At 35.1% G+C, this 25,278-nt stretch overlaps 1 protein-coding gene across 2 annotated transcripts in view; it reads left to right on the top strand.

Annotated features, from left to right (window-relative positions):
* The window catches only part of LOC125680531 (alpha-1,3-mannosyl-glycoprotein 4-beta-N-acetylglucosaminyltransferase B-like), a 46,116-nt gene that overhangs the window by 9,975 nt on the left and 10,863 nt on the right, over window positions 1-25,278 (top strand). For both annotated transcript variants that reach the window (XM_048920202.2, XM_048920200.2), the window contains exons 4-9: window positions 4,094-4,266; window positions 10,181-10,314; window positions 16,200-16,249; window positions 17,198-17,311; window positions 18,121-18,196; window positions 24,227-24,341. In XM_048920202.2, the coding sequence (XP_048776159.1) occupies window positions 4,094-4,266; window positions 10,181-10,314; window positions 16,200-16,249; window positions 17,198-17,311; window positions 18,121-18,196; window positions 24,227-24,341 (662 nt within the window). The remainder of the gene's footprint in view (window positions 1-4,093; window positions 4,267-10,180; window positions 10,315-16,199; window positions 16,250-17,197; window positions 17,312-18,120; window positions 18,197-24,226; window positions 24,342-25,278) is intronic.

Here is a 25,278-nt window from a genome sequence, read left to right as displayed (position 1 = left end):
ATTTCGTGATTCAGTTCTAGACAGAAGAGAGGGAAGACCTTTATTACAGTTTCCTGCTGGGAGTTTTCAAACATTATTCTCCACTATTATCTAGCTCAATTGTGAAAATTTTATTCACCATCCATGTACCAGTAATATATATTAAGGGCAATAAAGGGACATTTTTCATGATTAAGCAAGTATTTGAATTGGGGCTGAATAAAAATTTCCAGACCATCTGGTAAATAGTAGCATCATTGAAATTTTCTCTACCATGTGTTGTGATGGCTATTGCAATATCAGCAAATTATTAATGAATGAAATCTCCAAAACCTGGCCAAATAAAATGTCAGTCAAATGGTTCTTTTGTGTTGCCTGTGGAGCAGGGTTGATGCCATCATGGCTAGGTGGACTGATAACATATAGTGACACTTTGTCCAGTGTGTGTCCACATATCCATCTCTCTGTCCATTTGACACAAACTAGATCTTCTGAACTGTTAAAGATAAGACTTCAATATGTTTAGAATGTGTATTCTTTATGCAATATGTTTGCACCAATGGGATCAGTATTGAACCAGTAAATACTTAGTTGTAGCATCCTGTGCAGTTGTGCGCTCAGGAACTAACTTAAATATTATGAGACCTACAATAATCTTTGTCAGCTGATGCATCTTGGGTAGAGAGTGTGTTGCACTTTAAAGTTAGGTCATTGTGACCCTTGATTCATGTGATATAGTCAAACCCTGTCTGGTTCATTACTGGACAAATATTGGAATCATCAAACTTGGTCAGTTAGTGCATTGTAGGTAAGAAGGTGTGTCACACCTACATAGTGGTCATTGTGACCTTTAATTAATTAAGATGAAATGGCCATATATATCTTAACCCTTTTTGGATTCGTGTAGATTTGAGTATTAGAATCAAACTTTGTCAATTCGTACATCTGTAAATAAATGTAAATTGTGGCATAAACTCTTTAAAAACAACCAGGTATTTAAAAATCTGTTTTAAGGGGAGGTAATTCCTACAAATGTCAGGGATGTAATTTGTATGCTCCCATCAAAGACGGGACATATTATGGTGTGGCTCCATTTGTCTGTTTTGGGCAGGATACAGACCAAACCGTAAGCTCCAGGATTTTTATGACTTAGTACTTTTAATCACCATGATGAGAGGAAGTAGCCTATTGTTTTTCAAGGTCAAAGGTCAAGGTTATAGTATCACTTAGTAGGAAAACCCTGTATAGGTAGGATACAGACCAAACCATAAGCTCTAGGATATTGCAACTTGGTACATTTGATCAACATGATGAGAGGAAGATGCTTATTATTTTCAAGGTCAAGGTCACACTATCAGTTAATAGGTAAACCTTGTAGGCAGAATACAGATTGAACTATTGGGGCTAGGACTGTCAAACTTGGTACACATACTCCTCATGCCAAGGAAGGTCCAGGTCGTAGTATCACTTAGTAGGAAAACGTTGTAGGCAGGATGCAAACCGAACTGTAAGATTCAGGGTATTACAACTCGGTACATTTTATCATCATGATGAGAGGAAGATGCTAGATTATTTTTTAAGGTCAAGGTTGCAGTATCACTCAGTAGGAATACTTGTAGGCAGTATACAGACTGAACTGTCAAGGCAAGGATCGTCAAACTTGGTACACATACACCTTTTGCCAAGTGGAGGATGCGTATTGTTCTCAAGGTCAAAGTCGTCGTAACAGCATACAGACCGAATCTTTAGGGCTAGGGCCATCAAACTTGGTACACATACACCTTATGCCAAGTGAAAATATTACATAGGGACTACATGATTTGTCTGTTTTACGATGCAAAGAAAGTATGTCACACCCTGATGATTGCTGATACTACTTGAAGCCAAGTTCTACAAATCATGGTGTAAGAAAAACACCCTATATTAGCTTTTCACGGGCGTATTATGTACCGTTGGTTGGTGGTGCTCTTGTTCCTCTTTTCAGAGGGAATTCACTCAATTTTCAGAAAAATTAAACACTCTGGATTCGATCTAAGGTGACAGAAAATGATATTTTTCAAGGTAGGGTGAGGTGTTTTCCTCCCTTTTGACCAGTTTTCCTTTGATTCCTGAAGAATTCAGTCACATGCAGTAACCTTATTAAAAATGACTGAATAAGAATATATACACATTATTTCATAAAATATAGCTATATATTAATAACTATAACAATTAATATGAATAAATATTCAGCATAAATATGCAATATTGTACTACAAAAATGCACAGAGTTATCAAGCACACCACACAACAGGGTATAACTCCATTTGTCCCTTGGGATTAATTATCTAAGCCATATTGTTTTAAGGAATGCAGAAAAATCATTATGATAGGAGCCTTAATCCATCTTTCCAGTTAAAATTTTCCATTTGTCCCGTGAGAGTAATGATGTAAGAACATTTAAAGATCATCTAAATAAGAGCCAAACTGCACTTGTCAACTTTAAAGATTGATCAATGCATGAGTATGAAGTAAGAAGGCCGTGGAAATGATTTGTCACTTCTTTAGTTAAGGCCACTTTTTTGACAATTCTAAATTGAATTATCTAAATATACATGTGATAAAATGAAGATATGTTTTGAACTCTCATTTCTGTAGATAATTGAACAATTCAATAGATATATGGACAAGTCAGTTGTTGTATCAAAGATAACATGGATTTTTTCTCATGTACACTAATTTGTTTATGATGAATAAACATCTGTCGGGCGTATCATATATACAGTAATTGTTCTCTTTATTTTGAATCGGGCCTGTAAACATTGCATTTTTAAAAATGAAATAGAAATGAAATAACATAGTGAGGAAGGACTTCCTGGGTTAGAATTCCTGAAAAAAAAACACCTGCACAATAATTTAGGTGGTATGTACATGTATTATATATATTGAAAGCTTCATTGATGATTTTCAAAACATTGAAGTGTGGTTTTCTTGTCATCATAGGGGATGTGATAGTAACCAGCATATTACTAAAATAAGTAAATCGTAATATCATAATGAACATGCAGACAACAGACAGCAGTGAAAACCTCCCAATTTAATCTTGATGAATATATGTATAATTATATTAAATGATTATATTTGTTGTTCATTAACAGTGTCTCCTTCAATAAATCCTGCTGGGAATGAATTTATTTACAGGAAATGAACATTTCCAGGAATTTTTATTAGTTATTATCTCCTCGCAATTCATTTCAAGAGGGGATATAGTAATAGGACCATTCATATGCGTGTGATTATGTGTGTGTAACACTGAGATTGTAGACTCTCTACAGCCCGCATTATTTCCTCAATTAATTTCAATTGATACTTCACAGGTAATTTTGTTATCAAGAGAGGAAGAACCCTAGGCTATTACTATGGGAATTCTTAGAAAAAGCTTATAGATTCACTACAGGCCACCTTTTTTTACTTGATTGATTTGATACTTCACAGGTAGCTTTGTTGTCAAGAGAGAAAGAACCATATTGAGTTTGGTATCTGACCAAAGCTCAAGGTCACAATGGGACTTCATGCAAAAAGCTTGTGGGCATTCATTGCGAGGGGATATGCCCCGCCTTGCAGAGCTCTTGATTTTTAGTGACAAATGAATACAGTTGTGACTGACAATATCTTAGTAAAATGATGTCTCAGTATGAGTGAAAAATTCTCGACGGGGACGTAAAATAAACAACCAACCAATTCTTCGTAAAATGGCTGCTGATCTGTCATTTTTTGCATCTCCCAGAGAGACCATTCACAAAATTCTAGATATAAAAACAGAAACATGGGGATAAACAACATTTTATATAAAATGTAGGCCAAAAATAAAGAGTATATGCTAATGATTTTACCATAAGAGTAATGATACACAAGGTTTAGAGGAAATCATACACAAATTAGAATATGTGTGTAGAGAAAATCATACAGAAATCCATACTTCATGAAACAGACCTCTACTTTAAACTAATGTCCATTTATCCCCTGCACTTGCATGAAGAATTATAAGATGATTGGTGTGGTTAAAGTGATCATGTAAACTTCAATGAATTCTTTTGATTTTGATTCCTGCTAATTTAAAGGTTTGTTTTTCTAGGTCTATTGCAGATATGTTTCAGACAGACCTGGCTGTACAGCTGAGCAACATGAGTAATATTTCCTCCGAGAACTCGCTACAGCTCCCAAGTCTCTTCACCTATCTCCCACACATTGTTGGAAAACCCCAGAGTCTTAAACCAAGCTTTCAGCTGTCACAAAACAGATATGGAGGTAAGAATTCAACAGAACAAAGAGATCAGCTTTAGTAGTGTGTATAGTAGTAGTTTTGAGTAAAGGCTACTTATAGTCTGATAGTGTGTCATTTCCCAGTCAGATTCAGTCATTTGGTGCAAAATATCTACATTTCGATATTCTGGAGGAATAAGTAGCTGAAATGTACATTACAAGACCAGTATATGTATATTTGTGATGGGTGCCATTTAAAGATATGTAAGACCATTCATCAAAAGCAGGCTGTGTTATATAATGATAATTCTCTTCTAGTTGCTGTGCCTGTGTTCAGTTCATGTAACGTAAAACTCAATTTAATTTCTAAATATTTCGCTTTCTACACAGGTTTTTTAAGGATTCAAGGTTATAAGGTATATAAATTTTAGACCCGTGGAAAAAATCGCTTTACGGTATGCTTTGTTAAATGTACATATATAAGACGAATATGTTCGTCTGCCCTTAATGAGACAAACCATGTTATACAAACCATGCACATGTACATAACAATAGTTTAACTATATGCACATGTATTTTTAGAAATTACTTTGTACTTCTCGTACAATTAATCGGTTACTCGATCGGAAAGATTTACAGCTAACCGGTTACACATTCTTATCTGATTGCCATCCCTAATATTTAGATATGATCCCTGCAGTGGCATTTGGCATTAACTTATAGTTACTGTAGCTGGGACCTAGCATAACTTATAGTTACTGTAGCTAGGACGTAGGATAACTTATAGTTACTGTAGCTAGGACCTAGGATAACTTATAGTTACTGTAGCTAGGACCTAGCATAACTTATAGTTACTGTAGCTAGGACCTAGGATAACTTATAGTTACTGTAGCTAGGACGTAGGATAACTTATAGTTACTGTAGCTAGGACCTAGGATAACTATCATAACTTATAGTTACTGTAGCTAGGACCTAGGATAACTATCATAACTTATAGTTACTGTAGCTAGGACCTAGCATAACTTATAGTTACTGTAGCTAGGACCTAGCATAACTTATAGTTACTGTAGCTAGGACCTAGGATAACTTATAGTTACTGCAGCTAGGACCTAGGATAACTTATAGTTACTGTAGCTAGGACCTAGCATAACTTAGGTTATATAACCCCTACAAACATAGTTTAGGGAGGGTATACTGGAATCACTTTGTCTGTCCGTCCATCTGTAGACATAATTTGTCCAGGGTATATCTCTAACACCAGTGAACAGATTTGATTAAAACTCTGTATATATTCTGTATTAATGACAAAGTTATACACCTGGTATATTGATTTAGATTTTTTAACATTCAAGGAAGTTATAGATTTTTTTCCCCATTTTGAGGGGGGGTGTTGTCATTGTCCAGAGTGTATTTAAAAAACCAATGAACAATAAGGAAGTTGTCCACCTGTCATTTTGATTGAGATTCTTTAACTTTCAAGGATGAATATCCTGTTCGTCTTAATTTCATTTTTATTTTGTATATAAGGAAAGCAATGTTAGATAACAAAAGATTGAGAAGCTGTGTTTCGGTTTTCGACTAAAAAACCCCAATAACAATATGTTTCCACTGAATGTTTAAATGGCATACATTTCGCGCGACTTCCCATATTTGTTTAACATTTTTACAATCGAATATTAAGTGTTTTACATCTTCCGTCAATTTACAGTTATTGCATAAATTTAATACGTTTTTATTCTAGATGTTCAATAAATTATGTAGAAATTTGAATTTGAATTCAGCTAGTTGTTTGTCTCTGCATTTTATTATTTTTTATGTATATATTGATTTTCTGTGTTTGAAGTCATTAAAAAGTTTTGTTAAAGATTCAAATCTAATCGATATGAAAAGAAAAAAACATTTAGAGGCAGAGAGAGATGATATATACAAGAATATTGCAAAAGGTGCATATGTACGATCGAAGTCAAACTGGATTGATAAAGGCAAAAAGAATACACCTTATTTCTTAAGATTAGAACAACAAACACAATCATCAAACATAATACACGAAATAAAAACAGGAAATAATGAAATAGTTAATAAAACTGGTGATGTAATGAATAAATTGTGTGAATTCTACGAAGCGCTATATGCAAGTAATAATAGTAATGATGGAAAATTATCTTATTGATGCGTACTTAAACGATGTGAAATGCATAGAGCTATCAAGTCAAGAGAGACAACTCTGTGATGAATTCCCAGCATTTACTGAATGTGAACAAGCTATTAAACAAATGAAAAATAACAAGTACTCTGGATCAGATGGATTACCTGTTGAATTTTACAAAATATTTTGAAATGAAATAAAAGATTATTACTACAATTCGCTTAAACAAACTTTTGAAAACAACAAAATGACTTTTACACAGAGATTATCAATAATATCATTGATCCACAAAAAAGGCGAAAAAACTGACCTACGTAATTATAGACCTATTAGCTTGACTAATTGCGATTATAAGATACTCGCCTTTATCTTCGCAAAAAGGTTACAACGAATCATTGATAAACTCCTTAGTAAAGATCAAAGGGCATACATCACAGGTAGATTTATTGGCACAAATGCATGGCTTCTGTTAGATGTAAAACTTATACGATACCAATTTTGATGCACCAGATGCGCATTTCGACAAATAATGTCTCTTCAGTGATGCTCAACCGAAATGTTTGAAATCCGAAATAACTATGAAGTTTTAGAGCTAAATATAGTGAAAAACAGCGTGCCAAAAAAGTGGAGCCAAATTCATCCAAGGATAAGAGCTATGCATGAGGGAGATAATCCTTAATTTTGAAATGAATTTCTAAATTTTATAACAGCAATTAAATATACATCCGTATTTTCAAGCTATTATAGGGTTATTGAACTTATATTGGTGAATATTGGCATGAGTTGGCTGTCAAAATGCACGAGCTTGCGAGTGCATTTTGACAGCCAACTCGTGCCAATATTCACCTATATAAGTTCAATAACCCTTTTATTATATAGCTAAAGTGTTTAGTTGTTAAATTATATCCCTTTTCACTCAAACTACTCCAAAACAGATGAGAATTCATCAATATTGGCATCCAAGGTGAAGGTGTGCAATAACAGCATGCATTTTTTAACTGTTCAATATTTAACCCATCATTAATGCATGAAGCAAACTGATTTTGTAAATGGGGACATCATAATTTATGTACAGTAAAACATTTTGCTAAAGTAAATATCAAATACCAGCTCTGTCAGATTTGGAGGACCGTCGTCTGTCATTTTGACTTGTTTACGTCGTTACGGTAACATCAATATTGAACGCTCATACTCGGAATGTTTCGGGCGCATACAATTTACGCAATGCAAAGTTAGCGTTCAATAAATTCTCAGGATATCGAACGCTAACATTCTCTAGATTTTACGCAGATTTTATAATAGACTATTTATTAGCTATATGATAAATTTGAATATTGTGAATCTAATAATGAAGAAGGTATTCTTTTATTTTTAGACTTTCAAAAAGCTTTTGACTCTAGATTGGAACTTTTTATTCAAGACTTTAGAAAAATTTAATTTTGGTCCTCAGTTTTTGAAATGGATAAAAATTCTATATGAAAATCCAGTCTTTTGAATACTAAATAATGGTTGCCAATGAATCTCTAAAACATGCTTAATGAAAAAGGGAATTGGACAAGGATGTCCAGTTTCAGCAATAATATTTCTTTTTGCTGTAGAAATAATGTCATTTAAAATTAAGTCTGCTGAAAATATAAAAGGTTTCACAAACGACAATATGGACACTGAAATAAAACTTCTACAGCATGCAGATGATGCGTCACTGCCATTATTAGATATAAATTCTATGGAAAATGCGATAGACTTAATCAATAACTTTAGTCGGGCTTCAGGAATGCAATTAAACATGAAGAAAACAGAAGGGATTTTACTTGGACCCCTCAAAATAGATATGAAACTATATGCGATGTTAAAATTACAAATGACCCAGTCTAATGTCTGGAATATATATAGGTCATGATATTGAAAAATGTTATGAGAAAAATTTAACATGTGGAAAAACAGAAAACTAATTACTCTCTTTGGAAAATGTACTATTATAAATACATTTGCACTTACTCAATTATATTGTAGTGCCACGATTCTAAATTACCCATCTGAAGAAACTTTGAAGAATACTAAAATATTGATTTTTATTTTTCTATGGGGGAAATGCGTTAGAATTAAAAGAAATACAGTAATTGGGAATATTTTTGATGGTGGAGTAGGGATTGTCGATGTGGAAAGTAAATTCAAATCGTTAAAAGCTGTGTGGATAAAGCACATATCCAAAAATAATTCTACAATAAATCCTTTTTCGAATCATGTATAAGTTAAAAATCAATAGATTTAATCTATCTCTTGAAAACTAGCAATACAAATATATATGTGATCTTAAAAATGCTTTTGAAAAACTACCAACTTTTTATTGTGAAGTTTTGTGTGTGTTTAGTGAATGCAAACTTAAAGAAAAAATATATGCATCAGCAGACAAGACTCTATCACAACCTATCTGCCTAAATGAAAATTTCCAAATAAAAAAACATTCTTTGTTTTACACTCATTGGGCAAAAGGAGGGATTCTATACGTAAAAGGATCTATTGACCAAGAGGGAAATTTTCATGACATAGAATATTTCTCTGATGTAATACAAAACAAATCTAACTGGATTTGTGAATATAATCTACTTTTAAAAACGAACTTTAAAACAAGTAGAAGAGAAGCTAGACACAAATAAAAACAAGTTTATCAATATAACGAATAATGATAAATTCTTATTGAGCAACAATGAAAAAGTATCTTTAGATCAACTTAGTTGTAAAATGTTATATAAGATTTTCATTTCTAAAAAATTCATTAAACCCTATTTTGAGAAAACTTTGACAAACTTTTCAAAATTATAAATTTGATGATCCCAGGAGTAGGGGTTCTGGTATCAGGGTGGGACCAAAATGGTCTGCAGTTATTAAATGTGTTAATAGAAATTTTTAACTTGTTTTTGATAACTACCATTCCAATTCTTTTCAAATTTGGTATGAAGCATCTTTGGGACAAGGGGAACATGAATTGTAAATTTTTGGACTCTAGCTCCTGCACCCTTGGAGCCTTAGGGATGGGGAAAAACTGCCAAAAATTAAGCAATTTTCAAAAATCTTCTTCTCTACACCTGCATATCTTGAAGAAAAACTAAATGCATTGTGATATAGAGCAGGCAGGCCTCTACAGAAATTGTAACTTACAGGATCCCTAGGGTAGAGGTTCTGACTCCAGGGTGGGGTCAAACTTGGTATATATTGTGTATAGGTGCAAAAAATATAAATGATATCTGCTTTAATGCTATTGATACAAAATTGAAACTGAAGGAGTAGGTAGTCTTTTACCAAAATTGTAAATTTCATGATCCTAGGGGATAAGGGTTTGGTTTCAGGGTGGTGCCAAAATTATTTTAATGATTTGAAGGACTTCTTTAAGTTTGCTGATACCATATAAAATCTAAATGCATATGAAAATTTAGGAATAGCAAAAGAAGGATGAACAATAAAATTGTGAATTTCGCAACTCCAGGGTTTTGACTCAGGATGGATCCAAATTAGTCATATCGTTTAATGTTATATATTTTAAATTTATGTAAAGTCTTTCATCAGTGCATTTATGTTAAGTTTTTCATCAGTGCATGCACTTTTGAGGGCATTAAAGTTTTAAGAACACATCTTGTTTTATACTGTTGATGAGCATTAGAATTTAGCTTAGATTTTCAGAACAAGATTTTTTTTCTAGATTTCATAGCCCTTGGGACTATAGTGATACTTTTAACTAGTACTCAGGTGACTGATAAGGCCTGTGGGCCTCTTGTTGTCTTGTAAGCAACTCTTTTGAACTCTGCTATTTTACAGCAATGATTGTGATTGGAATTCCAACAATCCGCCGTGACAAGACGAGCTACCTACAGCAGACGGTCACATCGCTGATACAGGGCATGACTAATGAAGAGCAGAAGGAGTGTGTCATTATCGTATTCGTTGCTGAGGTTTGTCTTTACATCTTCCTGGGCTGCTGGTGTTCAAATCAAATTAGTTGTTGACAGATGAAAATCTAGTTTCCATATTGTATTCCTGCCAGTATCTGATAAGAGGTCATTGTGAAAACCTCAATCCGTTCCCCATTCCTGCCAGTTACTGCATAGAGGTCATTGTGAAAATCTCAATCCATTTCCCATTCCTGCCAGTATCTGATAAGAGGTAATTGTGAAAATCTCAATCCGTTCCCCATTCCTGCCAGTTACTGCATAGAGGTCATTGTGAAAATCTCAATCCGTTCCCCATTCCTGCCAGTATCTGATAAAAGGTCATTGTGAAAATCTCAATCCGTTTCACATTCCTGCCAGTATCTGATAAAAGGTCATTGTGAAAATCTCAATCCGTTCCCCATTCCTTCCAGTATCTGATAAAAGGTCATTGTGAAAACCTCAATCCGTTCCCCATTCCTGCCAGTTACTGCATAGAGGTCATTGTGAAAATCTCAATCCATTCCCCATTCCTGCCAGTATCTGATAAGAGGTCATTGTGAAAACCTCAATCTGTTCCCCATTCCTGCCAGTTACTGCATAGAGGTCATTGTGAAAATCTCAATCCATTCCCCATTCCTGCCAGTATCTGATAAAAGGTCATTGTGAAAACCTCAATCTGTTCCCCATTCCTGCCAGTTACTGCATAGAGGTCATTGTGAAAATCTCAATCCGTTCCCCATTCCTGCCAGTATCTGATAAAAGGTCATTGTGAAAATCTCAATCCGTTCCCCATTCCTGCCAGTTACTGCATAGAGGTCATTGTGAAAATCTCAATCCGTTCCCCATTCCTGCCAGTTACTGCATAGAGGTCATTGTGAAAACCTCAATCTGTTCCCCATTCCTGCCAGTATCTGATAAAAGGTCATTGTGAAAACCTCAATCTGTTCCCCATTCCTGCCAGTATCTGATAAAAGGTCATTGTGAAAACCTCAATCTGTTCCACATTCCTGCCAGTATCTGATAAAAGGTCAATGTGAAAACCTCAATCCGTTCCCCATTCCTGCCAGTATCTGATAAGAGGTCATTGTGGAAACCTCAATCCGTTCGCCATTCCTGCCAGTATCTGATAAAAGGTCATTGTGGAAACCTCAATCCGTTTCACATTCCTGCCAGTATCTGATAAGAGGTCATTGTGGAAACCTCAATCTGTTCCCCATTCCTGCCAGTATCTGATAAAAGGTCATTGTGGAAACCTCAATCCGTTCCCCATTCCTGCCAGTATCTGAAAAGAGGTCATTGTGGAAACCTCAATCTGTTCCCCATTCCTGCCAGTATCTGATAAAAGGTCATTATGGAAACCTCAATCCGTTCCCTATTCCTGCCAGTATTTGATAAGAGGTCATTGTGGAAACCTCAATCCGTTCCCCATTCCTGCCAGTATCTGATAAAAGGTCATTGTGGAAACCTCAATCCGTTCCCCATTTTTCGGCATTATGTATTTTGGATTAAAAAGCCATAGGCCCATGTAAGATAAAAACATTTGCAAAAATTTATATTTAGAATGTTTGCCTCTGACTTGTACTATAAGTATGAAAGTTGAAGGCTTTGGTGTTTATTTGTGATGATGTTCTTTATTGATTATGATAACCAGTTTCTTATTTGAAATTTAGAGGTAATAATTTTTAAAAAATATATACTGCATAGTCATTTTATTTCACATAGGGAGTCAATTTTTTAATTTGGTGGATAGCCATTTCCTTTGATTTCAAAACCTCAAGGGAATATTCATTTTTATTATGCTTCAATTTCATCTTTTAAAAAACCAACATCTCGGTGAGAATGTAAATTTTGGCAATGATAAAGCAGTTTGGAAATTGGACCCACAAATTTAACTGATTTTTAAGACTTAATATACTGTGGATTCCTAAATGTGTGGGGGGAATTTATTGTCGTGTAATTTTGCGAGAAGCACCACATGCGAAATAAAATTACTTGCTTTTATTTTTATATTGCTGAAATGTATGTCAAAAATTCTTGACTACTCGCAAATTGATGATCGCGCGATTTGACGTCCACGAGGCATTTCGTGATATCAAGTCAAAAGAGGAATCTACAGTACTTAATGGTTGGATATCAAAATTTACAGTTAAAATTTTGAGATGCACCTGTTTCGTTTGGTTGTCCCCTCCCAACAAAGTAATAGAGGATGTGGTAACTTGTCCATACATCTGTAATGTGGGCTCCATAGAAAGGGTGCCATCACAGATACTGATCTCGTACTCGCTCCATAGAAAGGGTGCCATCACAGATACTGATCTCGTACTCGCTACAGAGAAAGGGTGCCATCACAGATACTGATCTCGTACTCGCTACAGAGAAAGGGTGCCATCACATATACTGATCTCGTACTCGCTACAGAGAAAGGGTGCCATCACAGATACTGATCTCGTACTCGCTACAGAGAAAGGGTGCCATCACAGATACTGATCTCGTACTCGCTACAGAGAAAGGGTGCCATCACAGATACTGATCTCGTACTCGCTACAGAGAAAGGGTGCCATCACAGATACTGATCTCGTACTCGCTACAGAGAAAGGGTGCCATCACAGATACTGATCTCGTACTCGCTACAGAGAAAGGGTGCCATCACAGATACTGATCTCGTACTCGCTACAGAGAAAGGGTACCATCACAGATACTGATCTCGTACTCACTACAGAGATGTTGCGTGGGAAGAGAATGATGTTCATCAATTTTGGAGCCAAAATGTCAGGTTAAAGGCACATTCAGTTATTAATTGTAAAAATGTTGAGGACTATAATATGGAAAGAGTATTATAACCGGAAGGAAGGGAAAGAGGCTTGCTTATTTCAAGGTCAAATGGTTACCTCTTAACAATATTATGAACACAGCAGAAAGATTGGATTTATACTTGCTACAGAGACGGAAATGTGGAGTAATACTTTTATATTGGGTCTACAACATTGTTGTCCAAGATCACTGCTTCTGGTCTTGACCCAGAAATAGATACATGTACTGATCTCTCCACCTCCTTCCTGATGAGTATGAAGCAGAGATCTGGTCCAGGAAAAGGAAGAGGCATGCTAAGTTTGGGGTTAAAATGTTATGATAAGGTCATAATAGATGAAAAATAAATTGTTTACACTCTAGAAATTTAACATACCTGATACTGGTCTTAGTACAGAGATGTTAGGTAGGGAGAGAGAGATGTCTAATACTTAGTACAGAGATGTGAGGTAGGGAGAGAGAGATGTCTAATACTTAGTACAGAGATGTCAGGTAGGGAGAGAGAGATGTCTAATACTTAGTACAGAGATGTCAGGTAGGGAGAGAAAGATGTCTAATACTTAGTACAGAGATTGCATGTCAAGAGAGGAACATGCCTTTTGATTCCTGTTACTGATGGTGACCGGTCTGTAATTCCTGATACTGATGGTGACCGGTCTGTAATTACTGATACAGATGTGACCGGTCTGTAATTCCTGATGCAGATGTGACCGGTCTGTAATTCCTGATACAGATGTGACCGGTCTGTAATTCCTGATACTGACCAGGATGTAATTACTGATACTGATGGTGACCGGTCTGTAATTCCTGATACTGATGGTGACTGGTCTGTAATTCCTGATACTGATGGTGACTGGTCTGTAATTCCTGATACTGATACTGACCGGTCTGTAATTTCTAATACTGATGGTGACCGGTCTGTAATTCCTGATACAGATGGTGACTGGTCTGTAATTACTGATACAGATGGTGACCGGTCTGTAATTCCTGATACTGATGGTGACTGGTCTGTAATTCCTGATACTGATACTGACTGGTCTGTAATTACTGATACTGATGGTGACTGGTCTGTAATTCCTGATACTGATGGTGACCGGTCTGTAATTCCTGATACTGATGGTGACCGATCTGTAATTCCTGATACTGACCGGTCTGTAATTCCTGATACTGATGGTGACCGGTCTGTAATTCCTGATACTGACCGGTCTGTAATTCCTGATACTGATGGTGACCGGTCTGTAATTCCTGATACTGACCGGTCTGTAATTCCTGATACTGATGGTGACCGATCTGTAATTCCTGATACTGACCGGTCTGTAATTCCTGATACTGATGGTGACCGGTCTGTAATTCCTGATACTGACCGGTCTGTAATTCCTGATACTGACCGGTCTGTAATTTCTAATACTGATGGTGACCGGTCTGTAATTTCTAATACTGATGGTGACCGGTCTGTAATTACTGATACAGATGTGACCGGTCTGTAATTCCTGATACTGATGGTGACCGGTCTGTAATTCCTGATACTGACTGGTCTATAATTCCTGATACTGATGGTGACCGGTCTGTAATTGAAGTCTGTAATATGATAGGTGTTTAGAGTACAGCTGTATAGTTTTCAGTGTCATGACTGCTACAGAGAACCTAGACGTGGAAAAGATGTCGAATAATTTCTAAATCAAAAGTTTGTACTGTCATTGACAGCCTATTTAAATAGAACACTGTCACAGCCACTACCATGTCTGCTCATGATGAATATCAGATCCACCAGCTCTGTTATAAGAATTTAAGGAAAATGTTATAAATCATTGTGTAATTTAATTTTATTTAAGAGCATTCCATGCGTAATTTATTTAAGAGCAGGCAGGCACTTTGATCCGTCATTGACTTAGATGTTTAACATGTTGGTCCATAGTCAATGAAAATGAAAGGAAGTAGATTTGACAGATGATAAGTGGTAGCGATCACTAACGTACAGTATCAGTCCATCTGATACATACAGGTTTTTAAAGTGACGTTTTCCTGTCAAAATTTTTTGTTGTTTGTAATTTTTCACATTTTTACTTCTCCAGAACTACAGGACCAATTTGAACCAATCTTGGCACAAAGTATACATGATCATGATGGGTGAAGGGATTCAAGTTTGTTCAAATCAAGGGTCATGCCCCGTTCCAAGGGGAGATAATTATGAAATAATGAAATTTGCATGTTACGCATAAGAAATCTTCTCAAGAACCACTTAAGTGGTCTGAAAAGCCAAAACTTTAAAAAAAAAAAGTTTCCTTACATTGTATTAAAATTGGTAAAACCTTAACCCATGTTACCACCATAGAAATTTTAAATAGAAATAATCTTCTCAAGAGCCTCAATCATGTATGGTACAATTTGTCTTATTGATATGCAAGCAACCACATATGTTGTGGAATCAAGTTTGTTCAAATAATGGCTGTTGAAGCTAGGGTGTGGTCATAATAGGAATTTAAAATATAGAGGGAAAAAATCGTTAACTGTTTGTGAAATGAACATACAGGTTGTAGTTTACATTAACTGTAACAGTTGTTCAAACCTGAGGTACACAATAGGGGTCTGAATTCCTGAGTGAACTTTTTCTATGTGTATGATCATGAGGATCGACACAGGTTAGCATTGTCATCCATTGGCTGCTTGCTTTTCTTATGAATTTATCCAAGTTGACATATGTTTTCAGATAAAGAAATCCTCAGAAATGTAATTGTTAAATGTTCTCAGAAAAAATTGTATTCATTCAAAATAACTATACATTTATTCCACAATATTAATCCTTATTTTCCAGACCATTCCCAAAACAAGGGTAAACTATTTACTCAGAAAGACATTGACTGTATTTACCTCAACGAAGGTTAAGTTTTCAATCCTGTTTGTGTGTCTGTTTGTGTGTGGACAATATTACATAGAAACTGCAGCATGAATTTCATTTAAATTCTCACAGAAATAGAGTTGGTGACAAGCAGCGGGTGATTTATAACATTGGGAGCTATTTTAGGTGGTGGAATTAACACTGTTTTGGCAAAGATTTGCAATCTGCAGAAAACACTTTTCTTTCATCTTTTTTTTTCCAGCCTGGAGATCCTGAATATGTTAAAAAAGTAGCCAAGGACCTTGAAAAGCAGTAAGTTGAATAACTATTTCACTAACATTTATATGACATCAAAGCCACACTATAAACTGACAACAAAGCTTCGCTGATTGAAGTCGCTCTGATAAAAATATCTTGAAACTGAGCTATATACACACAGTGTGACAGAAGGACAGACAGACAGACGGAAGGATGGAAGATGGACATGACAATCACTAAGCCCCGTCCATATTCATGTTGCATTGGGTGGGGCATTCATGTCCTATGGACATATTTCTAGTTTTCATCAAACTTCATACACCGCTACATCTTAGTAAAGCATAACATTTTTGTGAAACCTGGTAAATACAAAAAATGGAAAAAACATGGTTAGAGTGAACACGTTTATAATGAATTCATGCTGACAGCGAAGTGATTTTCAGCCCCCTTAGTTTTAATTCATATTACGAACTTATTGGAAACATGAATTATGTTATAACGAATGGAATTGTTCATCTCCAGCACTTCGCTATAAGCTTGTTTTACTGTATAGTGCATGTAAAATAGGATGGGATGCATATACAATGGATATGACATGATAACATTGTCAAAAAATTACGTTGATGCTGTATGTAAAATTTTGGTGGTCACAAGAATTGAATATGCTCACCTATATATTTTTTTAAATCAATACAGTATTATCAAAAAATTATAATTTGAAGAAATTTGGAAGATTCCAGGAATAATTCAAGTTTGAGACTCATGTTTTTGGTTTACATTCTTTTATATAGTGATATATAGGAAAGTTTTTATCAAAATCTTCTCACGAACTACCACGACTAATGGTAACTGAATTATGATTTTTAGTTTCCACAAAATTGAGAGAAATCTGTCATCCATTAAAATTGGTCCATTGGAAAATGATGCCTGATTCCGCTATAGACGAATAGTGAGGAAACAGACTTCTTTTTATTTGAAAGCATATATTTTTGTACTTTACAGATTTCCTGAGTACTTAAAGAGTGGACTTTTAGAACTTATTGCTCCTCCAGCTGAATTTTACCCGGACTTTAATGATATCAAACAAACTTATGGTGACACGAAGGAACGAGTCAAGTAAGTCCGCAGCAATAGTATAAACAGGTCATATGTAAATGTCTACCTTTTTTTTGATACACAGTACAATATTCATTTGCTGCATTTGATGATTGGGTTGAAGGGCCATGTGTGTTTTGTTTGAACTCAAAAACTAAATAGCTGTTTGAAACTGATGGCCAAAGTCAAGAGTTTAATCCAAGGGCACAGCTAAACAAATTTTGTAACAAATGTTTTGATGAAATAATTTCGTGTCATGTTGCAATGCCAATAAAAATGTCAAATTTAACTTCCCCAATTGCATATTTCAACTGCACCAGTAGGGCATGAACTTATGAAAATGTTTTGGGTATTCCAGATCATGGTTAGTTTGTTTGATCGTGAATTAATTTGATCCAAAATTTGTTCCCATAGTTTTGGACTAACTTCCCTATTTTGTGGACTACATTTGCTTGTTTTATTTGGGGCTCGTAGGTCAGTTCTGAAATATTTGGAAATATTGTTAACCCATAAAAACTACTACTTCCGCAACAGGAAAACAACCCCACCCAGAGTTTATCAAACAACCGTTATTTTCTCTTTTTTTTTAAAATAAAAAGTTTACTTTGAATAGATCTAAGAAAAGAAATAATGTAGATATAAGGAGTGATGGTTTGGTTATGGTGTTATTAGTGGGCTATCTCCCATTAGTTGCTTTTGGCAACTTACCGCGGGAGGAAATGGACTGATAACACCATAAAACCAAAGAAAACTAGACAGTTATTCTGTAAGTACACGTGTTGATCTGTAGTCAGATTATATTACAAGTGTGACAAATTCTACATCAACAGGTGGAGGACGAAACAGAATCTGGATTTCTCCTTTCTGATGATGTACGCCAGAAGTAAAGCGGTTTATTATGTACAGGTAGGCATCTGAATACAGGAATGCTCAATGTTTTTAAACTTCTCCGACTTTTTGTCATTAAACTAAAACTTTCAAACAATTTTTACTGGCATTCGTCCAAGTTTAAATGCAGAAGCACTGACAATAACATCCAAAATATACAGTGTGTATAAAAGCATCTTGTGGAGAGTTCAAAAGTAAATTGTTGTATAAGGATTTTCACAAAGCATTGGGGATCTATAGCATACTGCAATTAACCTGGAATGAAAAAGTTGCATTTGACTGCATTGAGCAATGTTTTCTGGAATGTTTGTTAATGTTTCAGATTAAAGAATTTTGGTAAATGTGCCACACAACTTTTTCTTCAGTTTTGTTCTCCTTTGTGCACTTGTTTACTAATGAGTTAGCATTCTCTTTGCTTATGATTATTTGACGTATTCATAACATGTTTACTTATTTATCCTTCGTGAGGATGCTTGTAATTTTTAATATTTTCTTTTATTTAGCTATCTTTAGCAGTGGCGGATCCAACGCCAGATGCTCACCCCCACCCCACCCCACCCCACCCCTTACAAATATAATCCATTTCTTATAGAAGTTCGTCCAAAAATACTTATATATATAGGTCTGATTTTGTTAGACCCTGGGAAACTTTGCCTCCTAGGCTCCCACCACAGCTTTGCCTTGAACCCGATGGGGGATTCAATACAGCCCCCATCCCCCACCCCAGTCTTTTACTGCTCCCCTTCAGAAATTTCTGGATCCAGCATTGTTTATTTGAATTAATCAACTTACACACCATTAGACAATGGAATTTCCAGCATAGAAAACAAAAGGCATTTATGTATTCTATGTACAACATATCCCCTATCTGTCCACATCTCCCCACCCCACCCACCCCCACCCCCACCCCCTTCCCCTTCCCAGAAAAATCAACAAAGAAGTTGAACATAGTAAATAAAATCCAACAATAACATTAGCTGCTGACCTGGTAAGTAAATTTCATACAGAGCGAGGCAAAGCTGAACTAAGTATAAAATTTACTAATCAGGTATCGTCCTGTACCCAGTTAATAAATGACTGTTACGAATTTACCCCACCGATGCTCGCATACAGATAATTTGTCAACAAATGAACACATATATATTTTAAACGACAATAATGTCAAAACTCACTTATACTCATTGCATCATTATAAGTGCTGGCTGTGTATTGAATTTCTTGTGATAGGGTATAAGTACGTGAATATTACCCTCCCTTCACATGACTGACATAAACCAATCACAAGGTTATCTTTTAAAAAAGATTAGAGTGCTAGCGCCATATCTATTATCTACTGTAAACCAGACAGCATGGGATTTCATAACCTTGAAAAGGTGTTCACTTAGTCTACAACTGATTTCACACAAAAAATATAGTGGGCGTGAAATACAAAGGGTTTAATTTACAAAGCCTGATTTTCTTAAATTGTGATATTGTCTCTCAATACTATATCAATTTTAGCAGTATTTTTTTATTACTGAAAAGTTCCAGACATTTTTATGAAATTTTACCACATGACCTTATGGGCTGGACAGTTCCGTATTTTTTCCAGCTCAGTGTCATGGAAAGATCTGAAAACAATGGCTTTGTTTTCTCAGAATAGTCCGTCAATGCGAAGGAAGAATATTTCCATGTGACTTTACGGCAACTGCCAAGAACAGAAATTTTCATGCGCATCATCATAGAAAAGTTAAAATCTGAAGACGAGCTGTATGAATTATTTCTGATTTTGTATTTTTATTCAAAACAACAGAACTACAACCTTTATTAATGATGTCATCATGTAAACAATTACCGGTATTTTTAGGCTACTTAATTGTGCCAATATCATTACGTGGAACCCATGTACTTATAGCCCTCAAAATAAAAATCAGATATATAAAACTAAATCCTTCTTTATTACTCGTGTAAAAAGTTTTAATCATGAGGGATTTAAATGTAAACTAAGATTCGTGATTTCTGTTCTAGATATTTCCCAGAACGCCGCACTGTGGTGCCCAAGCATGCGCATTAGCTACAAAAACACTAACGCATATGCTGTCACCCGACGGTGCTAGCAATTAGCCAGCATTTCATCAAAAAACTATCACAGGTGGGGTAACTTGTCATATACAGTCAGTATAGACTGATAGACCTCATTTCACACAAGCATGTACAACCTTGACTTGCAAAGATGTGGTTGGTCCAGATCTAACAGTTGATGTGCATAGCTAAAACACCATATAATCGTGGTAAACATGCAGGATAAAAAGAATCTCCTATGTTTTATATGGACATGATTTATACCTCTACTGGTCAAAGAGGATGTGGCTTCTGATCTGCATACCCAAAACAAATCATTGAAGTTTACTGTATCGTTCAAAACTCAACTGTTCCCAAGGATAGAAGTTTTGTATATTTTTTGTATCAAATTATGCCCCCTCCCTTTCGTGAGAGACAGTTTTTGTCCTGTCTCTCATACTCTTGGTCCATCCATCATAAAAAACTTTCTCCTACAGTACCAAGTGTTGCTATGCAAGACACCAAAGGTGTTTGTTTCTTTTGTTTCCAGCAAAATTAATGTGTGTATCACAACTTATGTGTAATCTGCATGAAATTAATATGTGCATCACAACTTACTTATGTGTAATCTGTACAAAATTAGGTTATAACCCAATAGCATACTTTGCTGTTAATTCTTTCCTTAACACACTAACAAATGCTTGTAAAATGCGTAATGTTTTATTTCTGGGTATAAGAATGAGTTTCTTATGTGTAACCATTAACAACACTTAAGTTGTGTCTGTGGTCTTGATTGGATGATGGATTAACCTGTACATATTCATTAGTTCAAGATTTGTCTCTGACTTCTGACAAACCAGAATTTTGATAAAATCTGATAAATTTAAGTGAATGACTTAATTAATAACTGAAGTCTAAGGAACAGGCATCTTTAAAATCTGTATGCATCATCAGGGACTTCAACCTAAAGTATATATATCTATTGTGATAGTCCATGCAATCATTTGTACAACATATCATGTTGGGATTATATCAAATAAATTTAACCATTCAGGACTTGGTCATTAAATTTAATGTGACATTAACCCTAATGAGTTATTAAATCCTTAATGTGGCATTAGCTAATGGGTTCATTAAATAAAAAATGTATAAAACCTTAATTAAACTCACACTATATAATGTGACATTAAAGATCGAAACACTCATTAAACCAACATTAACGTTTAGTACCAATTCTATTATGCAATGCGATGTTTACTTTCTGTTTATTACATTGTCTGCTGTATTTCATTAAAATTGGTTCATAGTGACTACAACACAGGCTTTGATGAAATGTCTGATGACACCCCCAACCCCCCCAAAAAAACCTCACCAAAAATCACGGGGAAAATTTCTACAGCAAACCAATTTGCGGGGTATAAATAACTGTACTGAAAGAATTTTGGCAATATCTCGTTGTCTATTTGTGTTTTTCATACCATGTCCATCAGTTTTATTAGTGGTATTCTGACATTGATTTCATAAGACCCGAACGTTTACTTCCATTGACGGTCTAGCAGACCTTTATCGTCGCGTTTTCTGATTGGCTTCCGTTATCTTTCTATAAAGGCTACATACTTCAGATAAGCATGCTAGCCTAATTAATTTCAAATTTATTATTAGTATTAATAATTAATTCTATAAAATTTTATCAAAACTAGCTTATTACCATAAAATAATTTAGGTTGACATTTCTTTCAATCATTTTCATAACTTTTTAAAATATGTACCTTTGACCAATTTTAAAAAGTTCTTTCATATATTTATTATTTTCATTCATTGTTAAGAAAGGTAAATAGAATATACAGGGTCTTTTTTATCTCCTCTTTTCTCAGACAATTTCTTGCCTTACCTTTCATTCTTATAATTACCAGTGTGGTCACAAATAGCTTGAATAGCCTTTTCTGTTAACAAATGCAGTCTTTATTCTCCATGTTCTCAGATGGTCCTGTGATGCTGACATGTGTTCTATCTATAGATCAGATACAGCATATCATTCCTTGTGTTGACAAGATCCTTATCAGACGGCCATTTAATATAGTGAGATGCAAGAGACACTAACACCCATGAAAACCCTTTGTACTACTAAAGAAAGTATCAAATAATGATTTTTTTGTCTTTAACCACCCCCACCACCCGCCCCGCCCCTTCCAACGCCATTCGATGGTCACCTCATTTTGAAAGAACATTTTTCATGCAAAGTGCTAAATATATAATTATTTTGATACATTTAGATTAGGAATTTTCACTTCAGAAAATATAGAATTGGTGGGAATTTTCACTTCTGGAATTATATAAATTAGGAATTTTCACTTGTGAAATTATAGTGTAGTATAAATTCCTGAAAGTTTTTATTTTTAAAGATATAACATATATCTCAGCAATTTTAATGTAAAGGATCAAAATGCTGCTGCCTGAGGTCAGTTTGGTGTCAAATTGTAATAGAGGTTCAACATTTATATGTATATCTTTAGGGGGGGGGGGGGGGGGGGTGTTCTTAGTGTGATCCATTTCCTTTTGAGTGTGTATATATACGTGTATGTACATTTCTAATTACTTACCATACGTAACACATTCATCCTATTGTTTATGGTAAGCCTATTGTTAGATCCGCTTCGTCTTGTGTATTAAGACACACAAAATGACATTATTCCTTGAGATTGCAGAAATGGAGTAGCGGTTCCTATGTCTGTATGTGTTTTCTCTTGTTTGGACTATTATACATTGTTCTGTGGACAGTGCATGTATCAGTTGTATGCCCAATAATGGCTTCAACCATGTCCACAATTTTGCCGATTGACTGTTTCCGGAAACGGTTTCGTCTCCAAATTTCCTCGTCAGTCAAATTTTGGAGTAAGACTCGATCGTTTTGTCGCGTGCCCTACTGTCCAACCATTGTGTTAGCCGCCATATTTAATGACCACTTAATGACCTCCAAGCCTTCATTAAAATTGAGGATTTTAATGTGCCGATCCATGCATTAAATCTATGATACAACGGAACTTAATGTCACATTAAATATTTTGAATTTAATGTAGTTTTAATGTCACATTAAATATTGATACAATCCAGGTGACTTATTGCTATCTGTCCCCGTCTGTCGTAACTTTAAATTTTTTTTTTCACTTTTTTAGAAACTATATGGTCAATGCTTTGGGGGTAGGGAAACAAATATTGTGAATTTCACTGTCTCTGTCCCTACAAATGAATGCATCCATCTTTGTTTAAAAAATTAACTTTGATATTTATGCATGAAAAAGTGAAGGAAAACAAACAGTGATCAATCTCTTAATTTGTATAAAAGACACAAAGTAAAGAGAAGGTCAAACACGGACTTTAATGTGCCTAGGATGAGTAAGCATTTCCTGTTGACCGCTCACACCTGCCGTGAGACCTATATCTTGATCAGGTAAATGGATTAATATGCAGTCACGGATTAATCTGCAGTCAGACTAAGTATATAAAGAATGGCCTAACAGTTGGTATGAAATATGTCAGACAGCATTGAACCTAATGACAGGTTATATTTGTAAATTAAATCATTAATTTGTGAAATGCCGACTTTAAACAAGAATTTTGAAACCCCTGCAACATCAACATATTTGTCAGTAGCCTTCCTCAATTTAAAAACTGATATATGTAAAACATGCTCTTGTGTATTGAACCAGTTGAGAGACATAAACACCACATACAAGTAATAATGGGGGCGTCCTTATTTCAACATAGAAAAGGGGTATTTTTTGTTAATTTTTGTGTTGCATGGAAAAGGTGCATGCATTTAGCATGAAATGTGGAATTGTCTTGAATTTGGGTGAATGTAAACTGCATTATCAGTAATTCATTTGCATGCTTTGTTTATAAGCATAGACGTATAATTAAAAGAACCTCTTAATTATACATCTGTGTTTACGCTGTTATCAGGTTTCTATGATACTGATATAGTGTATTTATTTTTTACTTGTGATTTAGTTGGAAGATGATGTGATAGCCAAGCCAGGTTACTTCACCGTTATGAAAACATTTGCAGAACAGCAAAGTTCAAGTACCTGGATATTGTTGGAGTTTTCAACACTGGGTTTTATAGGTAAGGTGGTTTGTTTTTAATTCAGGTGAGCTTTTGTGGTTGATATGATTTATCCTTTCGATGGCTGGAGATTTGTAAAAATGTTCCACTAAAGGTGCACCCCACCTTTTGGTTTTAAAAAAAAGTCCTCGATAAAAAATATGAACCACTGGATCAATACACACTTTGCATCAAGGAGAAGTATGTTTTAGATTGATACTATACTGTTAATATAGAATGAGCACCGGGTTTGGTCCTCTATAGTGCTCAAAAGTGTACTCCAACAAGGAGTATGCATGAAAGACTTCTTTTGTTAGGTCAGCTGAGTAAACTCGGGTGACCTATTGCAATTGGTTTGTGTCTGTCGCTGTGCGTTAACAATTGAACATTTTTAACTTCTTGATAACTGCTATTCTAATTCTTTTTAAATTTGGTATGAAGCATCTTTGGGACAAGAGGGACATAAATTGTAAATTTTAGGACTCCTGCACCCCTGGGGCCTTTGGGGCAGGGCAAAAACTGTCAAAGATTGACCAATTTTCAAAAATCTTCTTCCTTACAACCACATATGTGTAAGAAAAACGAAATACATGTACATAGTGGTGTAAAGCAGGAAGGCCTTTACCAAAATTGTAACTTTCATGATCCCCTGGGTAGAGGTTCTGACTCAAGGGTAGGGCCAAACCTGGTATATAGTATTTATGTGTAAAGCATTTAAAAAACCTCTTCTTTAATGCTATTGATACTAAATTGAAACTAAATGTATATTTAGGAGGAGTATGTTAACCTTTACCAAAATTGTAAATTTCAGGATCCTAGGGGGTAAGGGTTTTGGTCCAGGGTGGTGCCAAAATTGTTATAGTGATTATTGTCTTGTTTAGTTTTCTGATCAAAATTTGTCCATTGTCTGCTGGAGTCTCGGTTGGCAGCATCAGTATAAACTTTTTACAATTTCACT

The sequence above is a fragment of the Ostrea edulis genome, chromosome 2 (genome assembly GCF_947568905.1).
Source record: "Ostrea edulis chromosome 2, xbOstEdul1.1, whole genome shotgun sequence".
In the NCBI taxonomy this organism is placed as follows: domain Eukaryota; kingdom Metazoa; phylum Mollusca; class Bivalvia; order Ostreida; family Ostreidae; genus Ostrea; species Ostrea edulis.
The sequence above is the reverse complement of the archived record's forward strand: the minus strand, read 5'-3'. Positions and strand labels throughout refer to the sequence as shown.